Genomic DNA, 27687 nt, shown 5'->3' on the forward strand with positions numbered 1-27687 from the left:
AAAGGTAAATAAAGATAATATAATAAAATACTTAATCAAATTAATTTATAAGTATCAAAATAAAAAATAAGTTTTTTTTTTAATTTATTTTTTTAGTTTATAAGCCTAAAAGTTATTATAAACAAATAGATCAATATATTTTAAGAGCTTATAAGTTAATTTAATCAATTTATAAGTTAAGATAAATACTTTTTAAGTATCATTGTGTTTTTTATAAATTAGAAATTAAAATAAAAAAGAATAATTAATTTTCAAATTTTTATTTTTTAGTTATAAAAAGAAAATTGATTATTATTTTATTGTTTGGACTTTTGTTCAAGAAATATGTTTAATATTATTGAACTCACTAATATTCACATTCATCACGAAAACAATATCATCATTAAAACAATTATAATGTAAATTATATATTAATTGAATGAATTTAAATAGCATTAATAATAATAATAATTTTTATTTTTATATATTATAAAAATTTAGATGACACAAGCACATGATTATTTAAAGAAAATTTAAATTTTGTATTTTTTAAATGTTGATTTAAAATATATATATATATATATATATTAAATAATTATTTTTAATTGAAAAAGACTTGAATGAAGGTGAAAGAAAAAATCCATCTCCGAAAGGCGTCCGTGTCCCTTTGGCCTTGCGGAGGGAACGTGATAAGATGGAGCCAATACAGAAGTGTCACATGCCATGGGCCACCCACGTGCGAGACAAGCCTCCAACCTCACACACAATCATTTATTTCTGCTTTCTAATGTCTTATGTTTCACTGTAGGGGTGGTCACCGTTCAGGAACCGCCGGTTACGATTTCTGAATTATCGGTTTATGTTCAATTAAATTATGAATCTAAACCAAACCGTTAGGGGATGGTTTAGAAGACGGTTTCTGAACCGCCGGTTCCGGTTTGAGTTTCGATTTAAAACGGTTTAAAGGGCGGTTCGAAAAAGAAGGGTTCAAGACAGTTTGGAGGACCGTTTGAAAGTGATTTAAGGATGGTTTAAGGGTAGCTTAGATAAAAAAAATTAGAAAAAAATTTTATTGATTCAAAATTTAAGTTATATTTGTAAAAATATTTTAATTTTTCTTAGAAATCTTTTAATAAAATAAAATAAGATAAAAAAAAGAAAGAAAATAATTTATCTTTAAGAAAAATTTAATAAATAAAGATTTGAACCTGATTAAAAAATTAGAGATGAAATTAATTTTTTTTAAAGAAATTAGCAAAAAGTGTATGAACTTAATTTTGCTTAAATATCCCTTTAGGATTTAGAGAAATAAAAATTTTTAGTTTTATTACTTGCCTTTTTTTAAAACTTATATAATGATTGATAATTAAAAAGTATAAAAGAGAAAAAAAAAATTAAAATAGAGGGTATTGAAAATTTTATTGAGGATTTAAAGTAATAACAAAGTAATTGAGATAGTATTGAAAATTTTAGTAAGTATATAAAATAATAAAGTTGGAAAATTAAGAGAGTATTGAAAGTTAAAATGAGTGTAGAAAATAATTATTTAGAGAATTTGAGAAAAAATTGAAAAAAAATTAAGAATTGAAGAAAATGCAGAGAATAATTGTGTAGAGAATTAATGATATATATAAATAAATTAGGAGTGAGGTAACATATTTATTGAATTTTTTTATATTTAAATTGCCGGTTTAATCCGGTTTGAAATCGTCGGTTCAATCCAGTTCGGAACCGCTGGTTCACGATTCTTAAAAAATATGAACCTGATCAAACCGCAGATGGACGGTTTCGGTCCGGTTCGAAGCCGGTTCCGGTTTTGACCGAACCGATTCCGGTTTTGACCGAACCGGTTCCGGTTCGATTCTGGTTCTTGTTCAAAACCGGACCGTGGCTACCCCTACTTCGCTACACAGATTCAAATTTTGGACCCAATTAAATTTAAATATTTTTTATTAATGAAAAATTAAATTATTCAAAAAAATATATTTTTTAAAGAAAAAGAAAATTATTTTTTAAATTTTGATAATTATATTAAAATATATATATATATATATATATATTAGTTTAATATAATTAAAAAATAAAAAACATTTTCATAAAAAATATTTTATTTGAAAAAAAATTTATCTAATTTTCATATACAAGTTATTTTTTGCTAAAAATGACAATAAGTAGAGTACCCATGAAAATCATCCTACCCAAATTTAAATCTAATTAATATTTTCAAAATCTGAATTCGTTCTACACCTTAGTAAAATTTATTAGCAACTACTTAAATTCATTCCAAACTCAATTATTAATACTTGAAAAATATCCGAATCAGTTTAATTTTATATATTTTAATTAATAATTTATATAAAAATTTATTTTTATTAATAATTTATATTTTAAAAGTTTAATAATTTTATAAAATATTTAAATTATATTATATTTAAAATAAAAATATAAAATTTATAAATATTATTATAAAAAATATATATTTTATATTTAATTAAGCATTTATGTAAATAAATTTGGATAACTAAATATCCCATATAAAAACCTCGAATCCATTATGATTATTATTTTTTAAATCCGAACCAATTTCAAACTCAATTATATATTACTAAATTCTCCATTTTATTATGATTTAATCAGATCGGCTATCCGTAAAAACCCGACCCCTTCTCATTTCTCTTTTCCACCAAAAATCTTAATATATATTTCAAGTCAAATTGAACTCAAACTTGCAAATTAAAATCTGATTCCGATTTTATTTTTCAATATTTCAGTTTTGATACTAATGGATGTAATAGGCCTAGGTCTACTAATAATGGGAAAAGCATTGTATACACCCAGAGTACTAGAGTACTAGAAGATAGCGCTGAAAAAAAATCAATTTTGTCTTGATTTTAAAAAAGTGGGACTCATATATTTATAAATACGGTGTATGTGTGTGCACTAAATAATCTCTCCTACTAGTGATGGATTAAGAACTCAAGCCCATGCCAAAAATTTTTAAAAATTAAAATTTTATCCATATATTTTTTAATGAAATTACTATTTACCTCTCTAAACAAATTTTAACTATAAATTTTAATGTATTTTTTGAAAAAATTATTTTTTGACTCTTTAACATTTTTATTTTTATTTCAACCCTATATTTTTATGTAAATTTCAATTATATTTTTATGTTATTTAATTTTTATCTCTTAATATTTTATATTTTTATTTATCTTTATATTTTATCAAAATTTTGCCTCTATTTGTTTTATAGAAAAATATTTTTCATGGAAATTGTTTTTTAAGAAAATGTTTTCCATAAAAGTATTTCTCATTATTTAGTTGCAATATTAAACTAATAATATGTATTTATATTATACATATATAAATTTTTTTACATTTTAATAATATCGTCAAAATTTAAAAAAAGACTTCATATTTTTAAAAGAGAAAGTTAATTTCATTAAAAATGATTTCATCTTTTAAAAAGAGAAAATTAATTTTCTTAAAAATAACTTAATTTTATCTTTAACTAAGAAAATATTTTCTGTTAATTCATTTTTATAAGTGTTCTAAACATTAAAAAATATAAAAAATATTTTTCATAAAACAAATGAATTTGAATTCATTTAGTTTATTTTTAATATTTATTTTTGGCCTTAAAATACAAACTCCTAGTTCCGCCCTATTAGTCTAATGTGGCCTCCATCTGTGTGCATGGCAGAACATGGAGAAGCAAGTAATGAACTTACTGGGGGCAAAACGGGTGTACTTTTATGCACTGTGTTCTTGTGACACAAAGCAACAAACTTAGAAAGTCGTCTGTTTTCTTCTCCATTAGACGCACAAAAATGTGGCCAACCATGTCAAATTTAACTACAGCTGGATGAATATGGGAATCGTTATGTTGTCCAGTTTAGATGATTGGTTCCTTGAGGTGGGCAATGCCATAAGTTGTTAATTTGCTATCCAAATCTTTGTAAATTTGAACTCCGTTTCTGGTTTATAGTGCCAGGAATTTATGGTCCTATGCTCTCTTAGCAAAGTGATATGGACCCAATCAAGAGAGTTGGTATGGGTAGGGTTTGACAACCATGCATGATTTGGATGCAAGATTTTTCTTGTTAATATCCGATTCATCATGGACTCAAATCACAGGATGCATGTTGGGATTCACGTATTAAATATATAAATTTCATATATTTATGTCTTAAATTTATAATGAACAAGTAAGAATTTCCCCTCGATTGATTTAAGTTATTTAGGGTTATAGAGTTATTTTGAATTTGTCTTTTTTGAGTTTTGTATATTAAGTCATTTGGAAAAATTGACTCAATTTTAAAGTATCAACGGATTGAGTTAGAGCATATTTGTCTTAAATCGGCTTATAAGATTTAAAAATGAACTTATATATTTAATTATAACATTTTTTTAATTTATAAGATAAAAGAAAATAAGTTAGGAGGGATCAATTTTTTATTTTTGTACTTATAAGTACTACATTTGCAAACTAGTTTAACAAAATATTTTAACTTATTTAATTTTAAAAATTTCACTACGATAAATCTCATTTCATATTCTTTCTAGTCATTTTAATAATAAATATGCGAATAAGCTATTTTTTTATCAAACATATCAACCGTTTATTAATCACTTCCTTTAACCAAATATATAATACTTAAAATTTTTAATACTTATAAACGTAAATCAGCTTGCAAATACATGAGTTATTATAAATTAATTTTTATAAGTTAGGCCAAATACCCTCTTACTCATCAGGTTGTTAATAATAAGTTTAATTTAATGGTACTACAATCAATTACAAAGATTTTGAATTTAAATCATAGTCGAGGATAATTTTATAATAAAAAAATTCAAGTCAAATTTGATTATTTTCTAGGTTAATTTCTTTATAAATTTTTTTAAAAAATTAGTTATATTTATTTATTTATTTATGAAAATTTAAAATTTTCATATAATCTAAATAAATAAGTTTTGAATTAGCCATACAAATTGTCAAGTTAACTCTTAATTCAACTCTCAATTTTAGGATTTATTTAAATTTGGATATTTTGAATTTTATTAATTTTAAATGAATCTAATAACTGATAGCTACTGCTATTAACTAATAGTTAATAGTAGCTAATTTATATTAAATATTTAATAAAATTATATCTAATTGTTGTTGTTACCGTACAAAATGACTAAAAAAGTATATATAAGATATATAATATATTTATTTTATTATTAAAATAAATGTATAATTTTTGATTTATTATAACGCATTATTTATTTTATTTTAAAAATAGATAAATTATTTTGGGGGATGTATCCTTAAACGCATTCCAGAAAATAATAAATTAAAATATATAGAAAATTAACTAAAACAACACATAACTAATAATTATTAAAAAATATAGACATATTTTTTTTAATTGCATGGACTTTTTTGAATAGAAAATAAAAGAATATAAATTTAAATTTAGACATAAGTGCTCAGATACATTATATAGATCAAAAGTATTAAAGTAATCTATTTAAAAGGGGCTAGCCACAATTATTTATCATCGACAATCATTGAATTCTCGAAATACTTAACATTTTTTAGCTCATTCTGTATCTATTCTTTAATTCAAAATTGCATTTTCTTTTTAACTTGTTTTTTCTGCCTATTCTTCAATATGCTTTTTATCTTCAAAAATCTTTATCGCTTGAGTGTCCGACTGCATGAATATGTATCGGACACGTATTCCATGTTGTGTCCTATGCCATGTCATGTCTACACAAATATGCATTTTAGAGAAAAAAAAAAAAAAGCTTATTCATTATCTTGCCACCATTGTTTACAGTATTCTAAACACTAAACTTTAAATTTAACACTACCTTTTTAATGAGGCGATGCAGCACCATCATTTTCTATTCTCTGCACTAATTGGGTTTCTTTTGCAGTAATATCCTATGGCAATCCAAAAAGCTCGGGTCATTATTGGCTTAATGGAAACTACTTTCTAATCAACAAACTTATCCAGCATATTTGATCCTTCATATGGTGAGAAAGAGCATCTTTTCTCATTTGCGGATAGAGACATGAAGAACAATGGAAGTTTCATATGTGGATTGAAGAAACTTAACCATAGTTAAGTTACCGAATTTTTTAGTGCTTTAAACTTAACCATAGTTAAGTTTCATGAACCAAATTCTGTGTTACAAAATTTTTTTCATGATTGATAACTATGGACCAAAGATAAATTCCTTACCACTACCACCTTAAAGAAAAGTTGGGTAAATTCCTTAACCACTAAGGACCTTAAAGAAAAGTTGGATAGAATGTATAGAAATTTTTTAAAATAAGGTAAGGTAAAAAAAAAAAAAAAAAGGTGAAGTATCAAAACAGTCCAATTCACTAATTTGGTGAATTTAAAAAGTGAGTTTTTTAAAGGTTTTAAAACCTCTAAAAACCTTATCTCCTTTAAAATACATTCTTCCCAAACAAACCCACTAGCTTAAAAACCAATTCCTTAGCTCTAAACAAACTTGTTCCTAATCATATTGTTATTTTTGTGGCTTGAATTTTGGATGTGTTTTTCATGGACCTGAATTGTGATCCGACTCGAAAATTTCGCGCTGCGATCCGATTGGTATAAAAATAAGATATGTGATGATAGCGGAGGGCACGGGCCAATAAACATTTGCGGGAAAGTTGTGAGATATTCGGAAAACATACTAGGGTTAGTGTTTGAGAGTTCAGAGTGATTGTATCTTGCTCTTTTAATCCTAGTGGAACTTTTTTTTCTTGTTTTGCCCATGGACGTAGTAGACTTTACGGTTGAACAACGTTAAATCATGTATTATTCTTCTTCTCTTTTCTATACTCTGTGATTGTGTGATTTATGTGTGTGCCTTAGATTTGCTTGCTTGTCATAACACATATGTTAAAGAAAAGTTGGGGAAATTCCTTACCACCAACACCTTAAACAATCATGTAAGCCAAGGTGGAAGTGAGAATAAGAATTTAACATATAGAGTACAAGATATTTACTCTGATTCAATATACAAAAGAAGATCCACGCAAATGTAAGAAATCTGTGCTTTTATATAAAGAAACGCCTCCATTACCAGTCTTCACAATCCACATTGACATCCCCGACCGCCACCTCTAACACGGTCCTTATCATCAATAGAAGCAGCTACCAACCACAGCACAAGCACTGCCCACTACATTTTAAGGCTCGTCCATCGTCATCATACAATAGAGCTGCTGAAGTAATTAAGGTACAAGTTGTAGGCAAGTGGCTAGAGAACGCACAACTAATAGTGGTAGCCAATTATGCAGTTATGGTGATCTGTGGCCTGGCAATAAGGCCATCACTTCCCATGAGGAAGAACTTTATGGCAGCTAGGAACTTGCCAATCAGCAAGTTGTCTTGTGGTCCCACAAACTGCTGTGATGAGTTATTACAAAAGGAGAGAATAAAACAAGATTCTTGCCTGATTTAGAGGAAAGGACACCTCAATATTAGAATTTTGAGGATCCCAAGGGTAAGAAATCTGGCATGGAAATCTTGTGGAAAGCGATCTCGGTTCCTATAAATAGTAACTCCAAGCTCTTATCTCTACATGCAGACAAGTAACATATTACTTGTTTTTAGCTTACTACTTTTACTTCCCTTTATTTTCTTGTACTGTCCCTTAATTTCCCAGAACTTTAAGCTATTTTCTTGAGCCTCTCTCCCCCATCAGTTAGTTTCCAGCACTCCATTTTCCATCCTTTACTCTCATTGCACCCATTTATTTCAATTTTAGCCTTTTGTTCGCATTTCAAGTTGAATCAATACATTTCAGGAACATTTCATTTTCTGCTTCAATGAATCTGTGTCATGTTCTCACAGATTCTACTATATAAATCAAAGGTTAAAAGGCCATCTAGAGTTAAAATTAAATCTTATACATATCAATGTTACGTGAGTAACAAAGATGAGAGGTAGAAGTAGCCATGCAGGACACATTGTGTCAAATTATTAAAGAAACATTCAGCAGAATTCCATGTTTTTATAAATTTAGCAGTAAACTGAGAAAAATAAAGGAATGGAACTGTCTAGCTGACCATAATTAGAATCGAGAAGGATTTCTTGAGTTGAGGAAGGTAAAGGAGGCAAAAAACGAAAGCATTTCATATTTCTGGAGATGGGTAAACAGAAAATAACTACAACTGCAATTGACTATTTGTAGAAGAATAATCAGAATATCATAGAGCTTAAATCTGCATAGTCCTTACACTTCTCTTAAATTAGGCCTAAATGTGAATTATTGTCTAGGAAACATCAATTTCCCTTTTTTTTTTTTTAAATTCTAACTCAATAAAGATGGCCAAATGTTTGTAGAAAAATTGGCTCTGTTCATACACTTGACTGCAGCCACACAATTGACTAACCTAACCAAATCCAAAAAGAGTAGGTCAATTTTGGTTGGCATTTGGAAACCTATCTTCTACACAAAATTGACTATATTGCACTCGGTTGCGTGCTTGCCTTGTAGTGTTGGGGGGTTCAAATCTTTGCACTACCCCCATCACCACTCGAATGTTGCTTACATTTTCCACTCCTTTTGGATTTATTTTCTTTGCTCAATGACTTCAAAGATAATTTATTGAAGGTTTGCCATTATTGCAGGCATGGTGTTCACTATGGATATGATTGTGCGAAAAAGGGGAAAGGCTTGTGCTCTTGCTCGTTTCCTTTCAGTGCCTCTAGATCTCAATCTGTCAACATTTTCTTTCATTTTCTTTTCTTCTTTTTTTTTTTTTCATTTTTCTTTAATTTTCATAATGTTAAGCCAAGATTTTGGATATGCTCTCACTTATAAGTTCATCTCTCTTTCTCAATTTGTCAACCTTGTTATTTACATCTAATAATGTTATCCTTCGCTTGCGAGTGATTTAACTCTAATTCCCTCAAACCCTTTGTGTTAACATGCAGTTTACTAGAGGAAGTTCACCATTCACACCTTAAATGGTAACATTTATGCTTTTGACGATGAATTGGCCACAACATTAGATTTTATTTTTTCAGAATTTGCTTGGAAGTATTGTTTTCCATAAGTTGCTATCAAGATTTGAATAATCAATGAATCCTATAACTGAGATTAATAATCTAATCATCCTGTTAGATTCTTGTTCAATCAATCCATAAACACTCCATGAAAATATAAAGAAATTTAATTCGTTACTTGAACTCATTTATATAAATATTTAACTAAATATAAAATATATGTTTTTTATAATAATATTTATAAATTTTATATAAAATAAAATTAAAATATTTTATGAAATTATTAAATTTTAAAATATAAATTATTAATAAAATAATTTTTATGCAAAATTTTAATTAAAATACATAAAATTAAATAGATTTGGATATTTTCTGAATAATAATAATTGGATTTGAAACAGATTCAACTAGTTGAAAATAAATTTTAATAGAATTTTAGATGGGTTCGAGTTTTCAAATTATTAATGAAGTTTGGATTTGGATTCAGATTCGAATAAGGTGATTTTCATGAGTATTTTACCTGTTGTCATCCCTACTAATACTCATATACAAATATGACACTTAAGTGTTAATAATTTGGAGCTTGACTAGGTTTTATTAGTTAATAATGAGTCTTCTTTTGATGCCTCTCTAAGTTAGAGAAGTGTAGGAAATTTTTCTTTGGAAGCGAGGGCATTTTCATAATTTCCAGCTTTACTTTTGAATCTTTAATTTTATTTAGTCTTGTTTTTGAGTCCCTGTTGGCCTATCTAAAAATTAATCAAATTAGTTTTCTATGGGAGTCCAAAACTTATAGAATTAGGATCAATTTATAACTCCAATTTCTTGAAAGTTTAAGATTAATTTAAATCTACGGAATATACTTTAATTTATCAAAATGACTAAAAAAAATATATAATTTAATTTATCAAAATGACTAAAAAAAATATATAATTAAGTATTATAATTATTAAAATAAAGATAATATTAATATTTTTAAAAGTTATTACGATAATATAATATTTTATTTGATCAAGTAGTAGTTTTAAAATAAGTATATAAACCTTATAACTTTTGATATATTTTAAATAGTTTCTTAATTTATAGGTCAAACTAAACACTAATCTACTTATAAGTTAAAACAAATACCCTTAAATTAAGAAAAATTTCTAAGATTAATTTAAGTCTACTGATACCCTCTTCACCTAAAGTCTACCGACAAAGCCCTCATCGCCCTCGGGATGTTACACGCAACCTATCTGTGGCCAAGTTAATGATTCTGAGTTCCAGCCAAGAAAATAGGGAAGGGAACATTCTTTAAAAGGGAAAAGGATGATAAAGAGAGATGAAAATAAGGAGACAGATAGAAAGGGAGAGAGAGATGGACAGTGGGAGAGAAAGAGACGGACAGAGAGAGGAAAAGAGACAGAGGTAAAGAGATTAGAAATAATTAGCTGTGTGATGTTGTCACAGGCTGATTATAGTTGTTATTACATTCATCAACAATGCAATATATTTGTCAAGATTTACTGTTCCAGTATTCAAATTTGGTCATTTGAATAAGAATTCGGTAAATTAAAAATTTTTGGCATAGCATAAGGTTTAACAAATATTCAGGCTACCCAAATCTTGAAGCTTCATCTTCATAAGGTTTTTCTAGGAAGGTATAAATTTCATGCAGATTGATGGGTTTATTTTGGCCAAAGCAAGAATAGCAGCAGGAAGAGCCCACAGCCCTTCTCCACAGATCAGTCCTGAAGCAACTGCTGGTATCAGTAACTCTGCCTTCTTGGAGTTGAGTTTGTGCCAGGCCAAAACAATTAAACTTCCAGCGCACATATCAATGGCAAAGTAAGCCCCAACAAGGAAGGGCACAGCCATGACCATCGGAAGAGGCATCCATGGTCCAAGTTTCCGTGGCGAGAGATCTCTCGCGAGGTTAACTGCTACTGCAAAACCAAAGAAGCCGTAGCAAAGCTGCAAATAATGGTGAGGCAAAGCTGAGAACCCCTGAACACCAAGAATTGCCATGTTTCTATATCTTAGTGCAGCTTTAAACTCTTCCTTTGGATTTCCATCATCAAATGCCTTGTAGAAGAGGAAGAAGCTGAGAGGAGCCATCACGCAGCCAACAGCATTGCCAATAACCTGGCTCATGAAAATCGCTCTTGGCTAAGTGTAAGTTAGATGGGCTGTTTTGGAATCCTGCATAAGGATGCAAGCAACAGAAACAGCAGACATAATAAGGCCGCACCCGGCAAGAGCTGCAACGACACCGTTCTCTTTACCAGACAATGCAGCCAGCACAAAGAGAGTAACTATGCTATAATTATTAGCCATGTTTATGTCGGTAAGACCAGCTCCATAAGCATTGCAAAATGCCAGAGATAGAGCAAGAAGGTAAACAACAGCAACGTAGTACCATTTAAGCTGAGAGAATATCATTGGGACCCAAATTATCGATAAAATGGAGAAGAAGACATATCCAGCGACTGCCATCCACATGGATATCTTCTCCCTGAGGAAGAGTTCATTTTGTTTTAGATCATCAGTTGACTTCTGCTGGTTAGCCAGGGCCTCTGACAAAAGCAATGTTGTCAACGAGGAGTCAGATGAATGTTGATTTAATGTGAAAATAAGGATGCTCTATTTACCTGCATTGAGGTTGCTGTTGCTCTTCAATCTGCCATGGATATTGATGATTGTAAAAATCACTATCTTAACGAAATTGTATAACCCATCTCCTAGGATCAGAGCAGCTGATATAAAAACCTGCCAATTTATATAGGGCCAGAAAACAAGAAATTAATACAAGTTTTGGAAAATTATGAACAGAATTACAGAAATCAGACACAGAACTTGTAACCATACAAGCCCTTCATATCAGCTTCTCCTTGTAAATTCGCCGGGAACCAATCTCCTTTGAGCTTATTAATGAGAGGCCACATGATCCCATTCGAGAGGACAGCCCCAAGAAGCATAGACAAGTTCACTGCATGGGAAGAAATCATCCCTGCTCCCACGAAAGTGGCTCTAAAATCAAAGAAAAATCTAACAAACTGGCAAAGAAATGATCAGTATAATTTGTGACGAAGCAGAATCATAGAGAGAACAATGATTAAGAGGACAAAACGTTTCATACGTTTGCTTCCAAGCTTGTAATCCAAAAGTTGGGAACCGTGCGAACCCACATCCCTCTTTCCCTGCAAAAAACCACTTGAAAAATGCCCACAAGAAGCTGATTGAGAAGTACTTCATGAACCCACTAACTTGCTTCCTGCAATAACAGTTACAGATCTATATTTAATTATCTAGGTAATGTTAGAAATTAAATAACCAATAAATGAAACTGCTAAATTTGAAGTGTACTTAGCCATCTTATCTCCTTGGGTATGAAAGCCATTGATGAGAACTGCTGTTGCCAAACCACTTGGATAAGGCAGATTGAGGTCTACTATCATCATCTAGTTACAACAACAACTCAAAATTAATAATAATACATTTGAAGTGGAACCAAAACCCTCTTTCTGTGAGAAAAATAAACTTGAACACGAAATTTATTTTAGAACAAAGGCCAAAATTGAACTTTGTAATTTGGGAAATTTATATAAAATAAAAGGGGAGTTATGACTCCGTGATGCTACTGGCCAGGGTCCCTATGACCTTCAAGGCTTCAACCCATTAAAACTTTCAAATTGTGTTGGAAGAAAAGTAACAGCGCTTCTGTAGTTTAAAAAGCAAGAAGATATTAGAGTGTAGAGATTAGTTATATACCTTTATAAATGGAATTAAGACGAAAAGGCCAACAAACCGAACTAGAAAGAGGAAGCCAGTCATCCAACCAAATCCAGGTTCCTTTATAGCTCTTGGAGAGTTCCCTTCAATGTGTTCCCCTGACAACTCATATGTTTTCCTGTTTAATCCCAAAAGGTAAGAAGCAAACCCACCTGTAATTGACTCAAAACCCAAAATGAAATAAATGTTAAAAAAGGGCCATAACTAAGCAAGCAAGCTAATTAACAAAAGGAACCAAGTCTAATTACAAGAGATGAAAGCTAACCTCCCACAGCTATACTGTAACAAGCAACTGCACAAGTTTGAATCATAGTATTCTCTTGACAGGTAAAGGGTTTGACTACAAATCCTGTCTTATGAAGCATTTTTGTCCATGATCTGATAAGCACAAAAGCAAGAACAGCTACAGAGACATTTAGATTAGGAACCAGCCCATTTGTGAGGTTCAGCTTCATGGCTATCACGCTATAGGTGGCCCCAATCACAACACTCACTAGCACTCCTCTTACAGTGATTTGCCTCGTCCATGGTTGGGTTCTCCCTAATCTCTCTGCTTCATCCTGTGGCTCTTCCATTTCCCCATTCTCAATCTCTCTCTTTTCTTTTGTTTCTTCCATGCTTATGTCTCCGAGATGGTTCAGTTTCTTGCCTATCACACTATTGATGGCCCCAATCACAACACTCACTAGCGCTCCTCTTACAGTGATTGCCCTTGTCCATGGTTGAGCTCTCCCTAATCTCTCCGCTTCATCCTCTAGCTCTTCCATTTCCTCACTCTCAATCTCATTCTTTTCTTTTGCTTCTTCCATGCTCATGTCTCTGAGAAAGTATAATCATGATAAACTCTAATCGATTTAAAAAACTCTTATGCTATTTATATATTGGGACTTATGAGCAAATGACTCACTAACCAGAAATTGGGAAATTCAGGCAGTCCTGACTCCAGCTTGCTGACTTCACTATCACTGCGTCATTGCAATGTCTGTTAGTGAATCATTTGCTCATAAGTCAGCACATTCAGGCCAACTTGACAAGTTTGAATTCTATTCATGACCATGGTAGAAGCAAAAGAAGACTAAGTTATTGATCATAAGGAAATGGAAGATCTAGATGAAGCAGAGATTGGGAAATTCAGGCAGTCCTGACTTTCCACTGTTCGCATTGACGCCAGCTTGCTGACGTCACTTCACTGCGTCACTACAATATCAGGCTAGTGAGTCATTTGCTTAGACGTCGGCACTTTCAGGCCAACTTGACGAGCTAGAATTCTGTTCATAAGCATGGTAGAAGCAAAAGAAAATAAAGAGATTGATTAATAAGGAAATGAAAGAGCCACAAGGTGAAGCAGAGAGATTAGGGAGAGCTCAACCATCTCATTTCGATTATACTTGATATTTTTTAACAATTTATATATTAATCATCTCATTTTCTTCCAATTTTGAATATACTTGATTTTTTAAACAATTTATTAATAATCTCATTTTCTTCCTAAAAAAAAAAAAAAACCAAAGTGCAAATGGCTTATGATCAACTGTTATAAAAAGACATACGTATATGTTCGTTCAATCATATCCTCCAAAGAGAAACAAAAATAAATAGTAACGGCTTCCTCTAAGCCACTGCCGGTATATTTTTCTGTTTTATTTTGCTTTTTATTTATATATTTTTCTAATTATTTGAAATATTAATATAAATTTATGTTAATAATTATTTCGTTAATATTTTATATTTTTTTTTTAATAATTTATGTAATAATAAATTTATATTTTCTATTATAATTGGTTAATAATAATTTCAAAGGTAAATATATTAAAAATTAATAAATTTATGTGAAAAGTAATGTATGTGTATATGTATATATTAAAAAAATAATAAATTATATTTAGTGGCCATTGATTTATAATTTATAGTCATTATTTTTTAATTAAATGGCTAAATTTTGAATACCAAAATTAATTGTGTAATTTTTTAATTAAATTTTTTTAATGATTAAATTAAATTTATTTTCAATTTTTCTTCAATCATCTTACCTATAAATAGTAAGCATTTTGTATCATTTGAGAACTACCAAACTTTCTTTTGTCATACAATGCTTTCAAATTGCTCTTTGATTTACTTTATTTTTTATTATTTTTATTCAAAATTTATTAATCTAAATTTTCAAAATTTATTTATATTTCTATTAATTCCTGATTACTTATAATAATATAAAGATATCATTGAATAAAAAAACCAAAAGATTAAATAACACCAACTATATATACATATGTAAAAAAAAAAAAAGCACTAATTGCAAAGCAAATATAATTATTTGTAGATATATATGAAAATAAACTTTCAATGCTGATTTTGCACATATTTTATTTTATTTTTATCTTTTTAATTTTTTTTTCTTTATCTTTTCCATTCATTTATTATTCTGAATGATAACACATTTTAATTATTAACTCATTTGTTTTTCATAGAGAATGAATTACAAAAAGTGATAACAAAATAAATTTATTGAAAATCCAAATTGAAAATGCAAAGGTTAAAAATAAAGGATTGATGTGAGAGTATTATAGTTATATGCTATATATTTTAATAATCAAATTATATAAAAATATTAAAAATAATTTTAATACAAAATAAAATATTAAAATTTAAATTGGATATACAAAAGTTAATTTTTATGAAATTTGTGCACAATATTTAGCTAGTAAAAAATAAAAAAAAGAAGAAGTTCACTTCTTTCTTAACAATTAAAGGGTGTTTAATAATTTATAAGCTTATAAACCACATTTTCAAGTTTGCTTATTTGTTTAAAATTTGTAAGGCTTATAAGCAATTTTTTTTTTTTTTTAAATAAGTTGAGGAAGAAGAGTTTTTTATTTTTATATTTATAAACTGAATGCTTATGAGTTAGATTGAATAAATATTTTTTTATATTATCTTTATTTAATTTTAAAATTTCATTATATATCCCTATTATATTTATTCTTATACTCTCGTAAAAAAAACTTGTTCAGTTCATCTTAAAGATTTTCATGCCCAATTTGCATTCAAGGACTCATCCGTTTTGCGCTGAGCTCTCGGTAAATATAACTTATCTTTATATATATATATATATATTGCAACAAATTTATTGTAAAAATCACATCCACATAAATTAAAGAACACAAATCACTAATTATTTTTCTTACTTTTACAATCTACTCAAACAAAACTCATGAAATTTAACACACCTCTCCACTTTGTGACCTCTTTATCATATAATAGCTAACTAACTACTTATATATATAAGCCATTAAAATATAATCTTTTTGGAACTTTTAATTATTAAACTTTCTAATTTAAATTCTATAAACTTCCTATTTTATCTAATTTTTTAATTCCAATTTAACTTGAACTCCAACAATCTCCACCTCTAAGTCAAATAGAATTGGTCTTTAACACTTCTGTAAAAGTCAATTTTCTCTTGGGTACTTCCTTGTGCTCTTGATTGTTGATGTTGCCCATTACCTCTACTTGCATTCTTCCAATCAATATGTTTCCTTCTAATTTATAAAGATATTTTTACTAATCTTCTCGTCATTCATGATCATGAGAGTACTTCGACTAACTCTCATGACTCCAATATGAATAAAACACTTATAACCTAAAAAATTTAGCTTAATCAAGGAAATTAAGTTTTTTTCAAATTTAGGAACATTTCTCACTTTATCTAATAATTTCACATGATCACCATGCAACTTGATCTTCACTTTGCCAACATCTTCGATTTCCATTTTTTTTTCCAATAGCTAACTTTACTTTTTCTCCTTTCTTTTCTTCAATTACATCGAACCACTCCTTCTTTTAAGCATATATAGAATGACAAGCAAAATTCATTAACTACTCATTTTATAATAGATTTTTTATCTTTTCCTTATCATCATCCACGTACAAAGATTCACTGTCAACACCATCATCAATTGCAATTGCAATTGCAATAGTTCCTTATTTTTCTTTTTTGCGACTCTTCTTAAATTGTTTAAACTCTACAAGATCTTTTTTCATTTTCATATAATGATATTGAATATGGTCCTCCTCATGACAGTAGTAATATTCTCTATTTTCAAGATCTACTTGTGGTCTCGAGCTCAATCTATTATTCTTTCTCTAATTATTTTCTCATGAATTGTTTCTTCCACGACTAGAACCAGTAACAAAACTCCACCTTCATTGCTACTACCTATTTTCTTGAATTTCTTATCATACAAGATAACTACGATAGTCTCCTCCATCTTCAAAGTCTCCTCCACCTTCAAAGTCTCATTTCCAACTGTTAGAGCTGTTACTAAGTTTTTATAAGATTGGGGGAGAGATGTTAGAAGTAAGAGGATTTAACTTCATCATCTACCTTCACACCACTACTAGACAATTGGATAATTAATTTATTGAAAACATTAAGGTGATCCCTCACATTAATACCTTCCTCCATTCTAAGTTGGTATAAATTCTTTAATTTCTTACACAAAACAATTGGCAAAATCTTCTCTAAGATATTGTACTTCACATGAGGGGACTAACGTTAATTTAATCATATCACTGTCTTTTATTAAAATTTCTCCTATCATCTTTCATAATCGCCAGTTATTTTTTGTTTGGTACGTTAATTATTCCTTATTGTACAAGGATATCTTTTATGGTACTTTGGCACATATTAAAATTATTTTTTCTATCGAACAGCTTCACATCAAATTTTATGTTCACTGTCTCGAACCATAGCTTTGATGCCACTTATTATGAAAATCATATCCACACAAATTAAAAAAAATATAAAATTTAACGTGGTTCAATGTAAGCCTACTCTGCCAATAAATCCACTACAAAGGAAAATTAATTATACAACTATTATTTTTTTTTTTCACCCTTATAAGTCACTCAAATAAAACTCATAAAATTCGACATACCTCTTTATTTTGTGAGCTCTTCAATATATAATGGCCAACCAACTGCTTTTATATATAGGATACTAAAATTTAATTCTTTTGAGACTTTTAATTATTAAATTTTCTAATAAAAATTTTACAAGACTTTCTATTTTATTTAATCTCCTAATTTCAATTTAATTTGGGCTGTAACAAAATTTTTGAAGCTTCAAAATTTTAGTAAGCAATATATAAAGATAACAATTAAATAATCTATGAGGGAGTCCATGGTGAGTGTGAACACAGAGCTTTGTTTTTCTTTAGTTGGTGGGTCCGATATGTTTTAGAAGGGAAAAAATAACACATTATGAGAAATTATTGACAACCAGATTAGGATAATAATCCCCACCAACTTTGATTTTCTGGAAATGTGAAACCAAATTTCACATCTTGATGCCACCACAAACTTGATCTAACACCATACTTATTAAACCCGGCCTAGTCTGGAGCTTATTTCGATTGAAGACTAAATCGTTAAGTCACTGATTTAATGAGTGAGTCAACGACTTAATTAAAAAATTGTTAAAATTTAATTAAATTTATATTAATTAAATATTAATATTTTCATATTTATTAGGTTATGTTTATATATATCTTAATAATTCTTTTAATTTTATAGGAAAATATTTAAATTTTAAACATGTTTATTCTCAAAATTTATAATTAATACATAAAATAAAAATATTTTTATAAATGAATAACTATCTTTTTAGTATTTATAAAATATTAATGGTATACAAAAACAAAATGATATTCCTACAAATAAAAAATATAATAGTTAAATAAAAATCTTATTTATAACTAAATATAAATTCATTTTGTAAATATTAAAATATCAATAATTGACTTTTAAAATTTTTTAATTTAAAAATTTTAAATAGGTCCATCCGATTTTTTTCGGGTCAACTCCTTGTCTAGTTTAATAAAAGACCCAACTCACTTTTCTATCCAATTTATTGAGCCAGCCCACCGAGTCGGTTTGGGTCTGGGTTTTATAATGATTCTTTGTACTATAGTTATTAAACTCAGACCAAATTGATTGATCAAAGCAATGAACTAACCCTCAAACTGATGAACTGGTGTGACTAGACCAGTTCAATTATGTAATTAAATCTCTTTTTTAAGTGTTAGTGTAAAAATTGAACTCAAAATATCCCAAAAGAGTTTTTAAAATCATAACCAATAGAATTACCTCAGAAGTTTTTGTATTTTTTGTCACTTTTAATATATGCTTAATATTTCATAAATATTAAAAAGAGAATTATTAGACACTTATAAAATTTTTTTTATGAAATATATTATTTAATACTATCATTATAAAATTTAAAAAAATTATTAAAATTTAATTAAATATATTTATTTATTTATATTAATATATATTATATTTAATTAATTTTTAATTCATTTATATATATATATATAATAAATTTATTAATAATCCACTAATTAAACTATTTACCCATTTATTAAATCACTAATCCATTTATTCAATCCCTTTCAACCCCCGATTCGGATTTAATAACACCACTATATGCTATAATAACATGGTCAGCATGCTAAGAAACAAACAAGCAAAGATTCCCTCATTTGAGCATCAATCAGTTCCATTCTATTCGGTTTAAAAAACTAAAAATTGAAATAAATCAAACTTATTAAAAATTTAAACCAAATCAAATCAAACTGACTTAATATAAAAAATAAATTAAACCAAACAAAATCAAACCGGTTTGATTTGGGATGAGCTCGTTTCAAAGTAAAAAATTCAAATTACGCAGTTCAGATTCAAAATCCAGCACAATCAACTGAGCTTTTAAGATTACTCTGCAAACCAGTAAATAATAACGAAGCAAAATCAAAATCCCAATTCTTAACTAAGCATTAAGATTACTATGCAATTCCAATTCCCAATTGAAAATGGAAAGAATAAAGGATAAATGAAAATCCAGAAGCAAAATCAACAATCAATTTCACCATCAACAACCAAACAGGAGACAAATTAATACACAAAACACAATAACTAATCATTAAAAAATCAAAACAAATAATTAAAATACAAAGCCCGAGATTGAAGCGCTGCTAAGCGCCAAAGCCCGAGAGGCTGGTCACAGGAGATGCTGCAATTTTGCTTGAGGCTGAGAGAGAGTGAGAGAGACTGTGTTGACGATTGATGAATGTCTGAGATGCATGCTGTGATGCAAGGATCTCAAGTGCAAGAAATCGGGCATGGAAATCTTGTGGAAAACGCACTCGGCATCCTATAAATAGTCACTCCATGCTCTTATCTCTGCATGAAGACAAGTAACATATTACTTGTTTTTAGCTTACTATTTTTACTTTATTTTCTTGTACTGTCCTTTAATTTCTCAGCTATTTTCTTGAGCCTCTCTCTCCCATCAGTTAGTTTCCAGCAATTCATTTTCCATCCTTTACTTTCATTGCACCCATTTATTTCAATTTTAGCCTTTTGTTCACATCTCAAGTTCAATTATCATATTTAAGGTTCATTGCATTTTCTGCTTCACTCAATCCGGGTCAAGTTTGTGGAATTCACCCATCTGAATGCACCCACAGATACTACTACATAAATCAAAGTTTAAAAGGCCATCTAGAGTTAAAATTAAATCTTGCACATATCAAAGTTACACAAGTAACAAAGATGAGAGGTCGAAGTAGCCATTCAGGATAAATTGGGGCAAATTATTAAAGAAACATTCACCTGAATTCGATATTTTTTTTATTGAATGTAGCAATAAACTGAGAACAATGAAGGAATAGAACTGTATAGCTGACCCTAATTAGATTGGATAAGGATTTGTTGAGTTGAGGAAGTTAAAGGAGGCAAAAACAAAAACCTTTCATCCTTGTTGCAAATATGTTTCTGGAGATGGGCAAATAGAAAATAACTATAACTGCAATTGACTATTTGTAGAAGAATAATGAGGATATCATAGAGCAAAAATTTGTATGGTCCTTACACTTTGTATCATACATAGGCTAAATGGTTGAGCATTCTTTGTGACATCAATCTTTTGGACCTGCATTGAAGCACATAAGGTTAAATCCAGTTCCATTGTTTAACTGATCAGCAAGAGAAGAAAAAAACGTTCCATTTGCTTGATAGATACAAGGAAACTAAAGGTGTACCAAGGGAAATGAAATCACTGCAACAAACTAGGAATCACTATATATATATAGATACATACATACAAAATTCAATGAAGACAGATGATGATGACTAGAGCTTCATCAAATTCACGCCAAACTAGAGACTGTTTCAGACATGTCACATATTCAATAAATTTTTACCGTATGAAAATTTTTATATGTTAATTACCAAGTTACGATATCAGAAAGTGGTGGTAAGTCTTGATATGTTAATGCTTAGAATACAATAACAGCAACATTGCTAAAACCTATCCTTTAAACTTGTTGAGAATCATGCTGAGGAGTGTTTTTTGTTGCCAACTTTTTCCAGAACTAGGTTCAGCAATGATCCTGTTCTCATACCTAGTATATGAAGAGGAAATTGCCACTCTTGTAGGAGAAAAAGATACGATCTAAAGTGAGAGAATGAAATTTAGCTGTTTAGCATGCAGATGCATGAAAATTAATTCTATTTTATATTTCTATTATTCAAATATTAAATCTACATTTAATGCCATGTCCATGGATTGATTACTTGGCATAATAACCCTACTTGCGTCTTGGGTAGTTGAAGATATGGATCAAGCTATGCATGAAATTAATTCTGCAATTAATGGAAAGATTTCAAGAATAATATCAGAATAATGGATAATGTAGAAAGTTTTGGCTTTGGGCTTGGAATAGGTCCTCATTAAATAGGGTTTGCTTCTCCTTAAATTCTTATTAGGCCTAAATGTCAATTATTTGTCAAGGAAACATCAATTTTCCATTTTTTTTTTAGCCAATATATCTTTGCTTCTCATCTTGCTACATTATAACTCTCTCTACCTTATTACTATAATATCTGGGACCGAAGTTCCCTTAAAGAGTCTTTTATGAACACATGGCATGCATTTTTTTTTTTTTTTTTTAATTCTAGCTCAATAAATATGGCCAAATGTTCTTAGAAAATTGGCTTTATTCATCCACTTGATTGTGAAGAATAAAAAAATAAAAATAAGTAAAAATTTGACACCAGGCGTGTCATAATCTCTTGAAATATAAAATTTGTTCTGTATTTTATAATTTGTTCAGGACCATATTACAACCACAAAACTGACTAACCTAACCAAATCCAAAAAGAATAGGTCAATTATCATTGGACATTTCAGGCAAACAGAAAAGTCTTTTCAGTTGCAGGTTGGAAATTTTATCCAAACCAGACTTCAACAACAATACCATTTTTAGACACTCTGAAGTATTATGTCACTGGGCTAGCAGACCAGTTTTGAGTGCTTGCCTTGTAGTGTTGGAGGTCAAGGGTTCAAATCTTGGCAACTCCAAACCCTTTAAAAATTTCCAGCATACCTAAAAAATAAAGACACACTATATGATACATCCTCAAAATGTTAATTCATCCTAACAGTTTCTACCTCAGGTATATCACTCTTATTTCCTTCCCTTATGGATTTATACTAGAAAGATTAGATCTTTAGAAGTAAAGGAAGCATTTAAGAGAATGAAAGTGAGTAAAGCCTGTAGACCCGATGGAATACTAATTGAAGTGTGGAAGTGTTTGGGAGATATGGGAGTGGCATGGTTAATTAAATTGTTTAATAAGATTCTAAATTCAAAGAAAATGCCTGATGAGTAGAGGAGAAGTATTTTAGTACTTATTTTTAAAAATAAAGAAGACTACAGAGTTGCTCAAACTATAGGGGAATTAAACTCATGAGCCATATTATGAAGTTGTGGAAGAGAGTTGTGGAACATCGACTACGTTATGATACTTCTATCTCTCTCAATTAATTTGACTTCATGCCTGGTCGTTCAACTATGGAAGTGATCTTTCTCATCAGAAGCTTGATAGAGAAATATAGAAATGCGAGGAAAGATTTACACATGATTTTTATCGATTTGGAGAAGGCTTATAATAGTGTTCCAAGAAATGTCTTATGCAGAGTGTTAGAACAAAAGAGGGTATCTATCAGGTACATACAAGTGTTGAAAGACATGTATGAAAGAGCAACTACTATTGTGCGCACAGTGGGAGTGGACACAAGAGATTTTCCTATCTCAGTTGGATTACACCAAGGTTCAGCTGTAAGCCCTTATCATTTTACATTAGTTTTAGATGGATTAACGAAACATATACAAGAGAATATCCCTTGGTGCATGATGTTTGCGGATGATATAGTTCTGATAGATGAGACACAAGAAGGAGTCAATAGAAAGTTAGAGCTTTGGAGAAGTACTCTATGGTCAAAAGGCTTTAAGTTAAGTAGAACGAAGACAGAATATATGCATTACAAGTTCAGTGAAGGCCGAACTGGTGATAGAGAATGAGTTAGTTTGGATGGAGTTACTTTGGATGGAGTGATAATGTCTCAAAGTAATCACTTTGAATATCTCGGCTCAGTCCTTCAAGTAGATGGGAGATATGAGGAGAATGTTAGTCATATGATTAAAGCCGGATGGTTGAAGTGGAGACGTGTCACGGGAGTTTTATTTGACGCAAGATTCCCAATAAGTTGAAAGGAAAATTTTACCGTTCAGCTATATGACCAGCCATGTTATATGGTAGTGAGTGTTGGGCACTGAAGGAGTCATATGTGTCTAAGATAAGAGTTGCGGAGATGAGAATGTTAAGGTGGATGAGTGGTCATACTAGACTAGATAAAGTCCGTAATGAGAGTATTAGAGAAAAGGTAGGAGTGGTACCAATTAAGGATAAGTTGAGAGAAGGGAGATTGAGGGGGTTTGGTCATATGAAGCGTAAACATACGGAGGCTCCAGTTAGACAAGTAGAGCACATTAGGCTAAAGGATAGAAAGAAAAGAAGGGGTAGACCTAAACTGACTTAGAGGAGAGTAGTACAACATGACCTAGAAGCATTACACATTTTTTAGGATTTAACTCAAAATCGTTTAGAGTGGAGAAAGAGAATCCATATAGCCGACCCCAAATTTTTAGGATAAAGGCTTACTTGAGTTGAGTTGAGTTAAGTTGCTCAATGACTTCAAAGGTAACTTGGTGAAGGTTTGCATTATTGTAGGCATGGTGTTCACTATGGATGTGATTGTGTGAAAAAAGGGAAAGACTTGTGCTCTTACTCGTTTCCTTTTAGGCCTCAAGATCTCAATCTGTCAACATTTTCTTTTTTTTTTTTCCTTCTCTTCTTTTTTATTTTTCTTTAGTTTTCATAATGTTAAGCCATGATTTTGGATATTCTCTCACTTGAAAGTTCATCTCTCTCTCTCTCTCTCTCTCAATTTGTCAACATTGTTTTTTACATTGAATAATAAGCCAATATTCTGGGTACTCCACTTTTGAGTAATTCATCTCTAATTCCCTCAAACCCTTTGTGTTGATATGCAGTTTACAGGAGGAAGTTCACCATGCACATCTTAAATTGTAGCATTTATGCTCTTGATGATGATTTGGCCATAACATTAGATTTTTTTTTTTTTTTTTTTTGAATTTGCTTGGCAGTATTGTTTTCCATAAGTTGCTATCAAGATTTGGATAACCCAATGAAGCCTATAGCTGAAATTAATAATATAATGATCATGTTAGATTCTTGTGCATGTCACTTGGTTTCAGTTTGTGAAAATGGAAGATCCAAAATTGTCAGACTAGGTATGAATTTTAAATGGAACTTCCCAACCAATCCACAAAGACTCCTAGGCCAAGATATAAAGAAAATGAATTCTCGTGAGCCTTTGAGTAGGGAAGCAATATAGGGTAAATTTCAGTTGGTAGAACAGAATGCCAGCATGTATAAAAATAATAGTAAAAAAAAGGCATGCTGACACAGGTTTTAATCCCCAAGTACAACTATCACACTCCTGTGTTAATGAGAAGTTTAGTTTGGCGCTTGACTATGCTTTAGTAGTTACCATTGAGTTCTCTTTTGATGCCTCTCTAAGTTAGAGAACTCTAGAAATATTTTCTTTAGAAGCAAGGGCATTTTCATAATCTCCAGCTTTACTATTGAAATTTTAATTTTATTTAGAGTCTTGTTTTTGAGTCCCTGTTGGCTTATCAAAAAATTAATCAAGTTAGTTTTTTAAGGTTAAAGGTTTAAGATTAATCTAAGTCTCAAAATACTTTGCCTGTAATCTTTTATTGGCATTGAATCAATCAATAAAATTAGAGAGAACTTCTAAAATTGTGTTTATTTGGATTCAACTATTAAATGTGATGCCTGTGAAACCCTGGGTGTGATGCCTAAGAAATTCTCCTTTTTTTCTCTAGTTAACGATGAGTAAAGAATTCTCTTGTTTATTTGTGATCCCTAACCATCTAACTTCACCAACACGAGTTGCCACATAAATACCACCTTTCTAGCTCTCAAATTAAGCCAAAAACCAGTCCTAAACTGTAATTTTGCAAGCTGTCCTACATCATCAGTACAATTAATCATAGAACCAAAGGTAAAATGAATCATAATTGCTTAATGATTTAGTCTTGCACGTGTCTAAGGATAGTTAATTTGGGCTGTTGACATTGATAAGTATCCTAGAATGGTCTATGCATATTTCCTGAAATATGAAATGTAGTCTTTCGCATTTTCAAACACTCCAAAACTTTGAGAAGACCAAGTTAAAAACTAATAATGGTGTATTATTGCCAAGGCAGGTTTGATAATTTCCATATAAACCAAAATTATGGTATCATGGCACTAAGACACTGCATTGCTGCAAAGCACGCCCCTACATAACATATAAATGGCTCTCTTCTAAAGAGTGAAGTGCTTGCTCTCTAATGTGGAGTTGTCCATGTATTTTTTATGCCAAAGCACACTGTGTGGTCCATTTATGTCCATCAAATGTGATGAAATGCTAGACAACTTAGGATTTGTTATTGGGCTACCTTGTTGATTACTCTGGCTTGAGAGCATTTGTTTAATTGTATACATTCCAGTTAATAAAATTGGGGTAACACACAATATCTCCATGATGCTGTTCGCCTTGATATTTCAAAGAAGATGATAGCATCATTAATTTTAGCAGCTCTAAGACAGTTTGGCAACTAAAAATTTGCTGAAAGTGGTGTGTCAACATCACCTTAAAAGAAAGCACATGCGGCTAAATATCTACTAGAAAGAGAAATACATAAGTTCTCAAATAATGAAAGAGAAAATAAGAAGGAAGAACAATTTGGACATGGACTATAACAAATCCAGTTAAGCAAAAATCAAGTATTTCTAATAAAATATTATAATACTTGCAAGTAGCATTATTACCATACCTTTGCGAGGGGGGAAGAAGCGAGCAGAAAATGTTCCTAAATCTTTAGAAAACGATCTAGCATGTTCAGAAATCTTGCTCTGCATGTCAAATAAGTCAATCCCTTTGTCCAAGAAAACATTTTTATTAAAACCAAAAAATCTTCTGCTGGTTTCTCTTTGGAAAACAGAAATGTGAGGTGCAAAATTGTTCCATTCATCCCCAGCAACATCTTTTCCAGAAAGAAGACCACTAGATCGGGCAAACATCAATGCACAACGGCTTGTTGCCACAATGGCTGGACAAAGAATGCATGAAATTTCAAGACTCAAAACTTCAGTGAATCACGTGAATATGTAAACAATAGCAATAACAAGCAAACATGGAAATTATATGTGAGTTCAAGCCATATGAAAAGCAGTGAATGACTTTTATGTGCTGATTAGCAACAGTGAACAATCTCATTAAGGAGTACACAGTTCTTCCCTTAATTAAAAACTAGTTGGGGCAAGTTAAACCAACCATTTTCCTCGAAGAATGAATCACACAGTTGAAGTAAACATCAAAATAAAATAAAGAAGAAGGTACCATTATAAGGAACTTCAAAGACATAATTAGCAGGAAGACCAATTCCAAAACCAGCCAGAGTAATGCCCACACTAAATCCAACACCACAGCCAGCACCAACATAACCAATAACTTCAGGACCAAACCCAGGACCCCATCCAACACCACAGCCAATGCCTAGTCCCATGCCCCAAAAGGTTCCAAAAGTGGGATGTACAGGATTCCATCTTTGATATCTCCTGAACAACCCTTTTATGATCATTGGGACCTAAGATCCAAAAAGCTGAATTTAGTATTACAAGCATAATACTATTACATAGCATATCATATTATTTGGCAAACTTATCATATTTAAGCAATCTTTTGGAGATTATCTTAAAGAGATGATGAACAACTGCAAGTGAGGACTCAGGACTTTGAATGGAAAAGATTAAATGGGTATTAACAGGAAGATGATTTTCTAGATAATTTGATGAAATGAAGGCATTGCCTGGTGAAGAGAGAGAGAGAGAGAGAGAGAGAGAGAGAGAAACCTGGGGATTGAAATGCGGCCAATATTCTTCAGCCTTTCAAGATAGCAAGAGGGAACGGCTAGTCCACAAAGGAAGAGTGTCTCTGGCTCTCTGCAGCTCCAAGTGAAAGAGGCTTACCTCAAGACTGTCGTTTCTGTCGAGGCCTTTGAGTCGTACTTATCCTTCTTAAAACTACGTCGTTTTGAGCAAGGACTTCCGGTCCCATCGCATCACCAGTATCATCATCTTCTGCCAAACATAAATGTTACGAGTCAAGATAATTAGATCGTGTTTTGATATGACATTATTAAAATTATAATATAATCATAATAATGTTAAATATTTAATTGTAATATTTAGTAATATAAAAATATTTGATATAATAAAATAATAATTACATAATTAATTAATATTATTTAAAATAATATAATTATTATTATATAAAAAAATAAATATGATCATAATTATTTATTTTATTTTTTTATTTATTGTTAATATTATTACTATCATTACTATTTAA

At 30.2% G+C, this 27687-nt stretch overlaps 1 protein-coding gene and 1 pseudogene across 2 annotated transcripts; both read right to left on the reverse strand.

Moving 5' to 3' along the window:
• Positions 1-10427: 10427 nt before the first annotated feature.
• Positions 10428-13598, reverse strand: LOC110639808 (metal-nicotianamine transporter YSL1-like; annotated as a pseudogene).
• A 6044-nt stretch (positions 13599-19642) lies between these two features.
• Positions 19643-27343, reverse strand: LOC110639458 (cadmium-induced protein AS8). 2 transcript variants are annotated; one of them, XM_021790412.2, is made up of 5 exons: positions 27189-27343; positions 26677-26923; positions 26111-26386; positions 20710-20769; positions 19643-20018 (listed from the first exon to the last, which is right to left on the reverse strand). In XM_021790412.2, the coding sequence occupies exons 2-4, from the start codon at positions 26915-26917 to the stop codon at positions 20756-20758; spliced, it is 531 nt and encodes a 176-aa protein (XP_021646104.2). In that variant the 5' UTR covers positions 26918-26923; positions 27189-27343; the 3' UTR covers positions 19643-20018; positions 20710-20755. The 2 variants fall into 2 exon arrangements, with proteins under 2 accessions (XP_021646104.2, XP_021646113.2); XM_021790421.2 differs by lacking the exon at positions 19643-20018 and adding an exon at positions 20341-20612.
• Positions 27344-27687: the final 344 nt, after the last annotated feature.

The sequence above is a fragment of the Hevea brasiliensis genome, chromosome 18 (genome assembly GCF_030052815.1).
Source record: "Hevea brasiliensis isolate MT/VB/25A 57/8 chromosome 18, ASM3005281v1, whole genome shotgun sequence".
NCBI lineage: Eukaryota > Viridiplantae > Streptophyta > Magnoliopsida > Malpighiales > Euphorbiaceae > Hevea > Hevea brasiliensis.

Coding starts and splice junctions, on each gene's coding strand:
- LOC110639458 (XM_021790412.2), bottom strand. CDS start 26,917: ATGATCATAAAAGGGTTGTTCAGGAGATATCAAAGATGGAATCCTGTA. Junction 26,387..26,676: donor CTTTGAAGTTCCTTATAATG/GTACCTTCTTCT, acceptor TTCTTTGTCCAG/CCATTGTGGCAACAAGCCGT.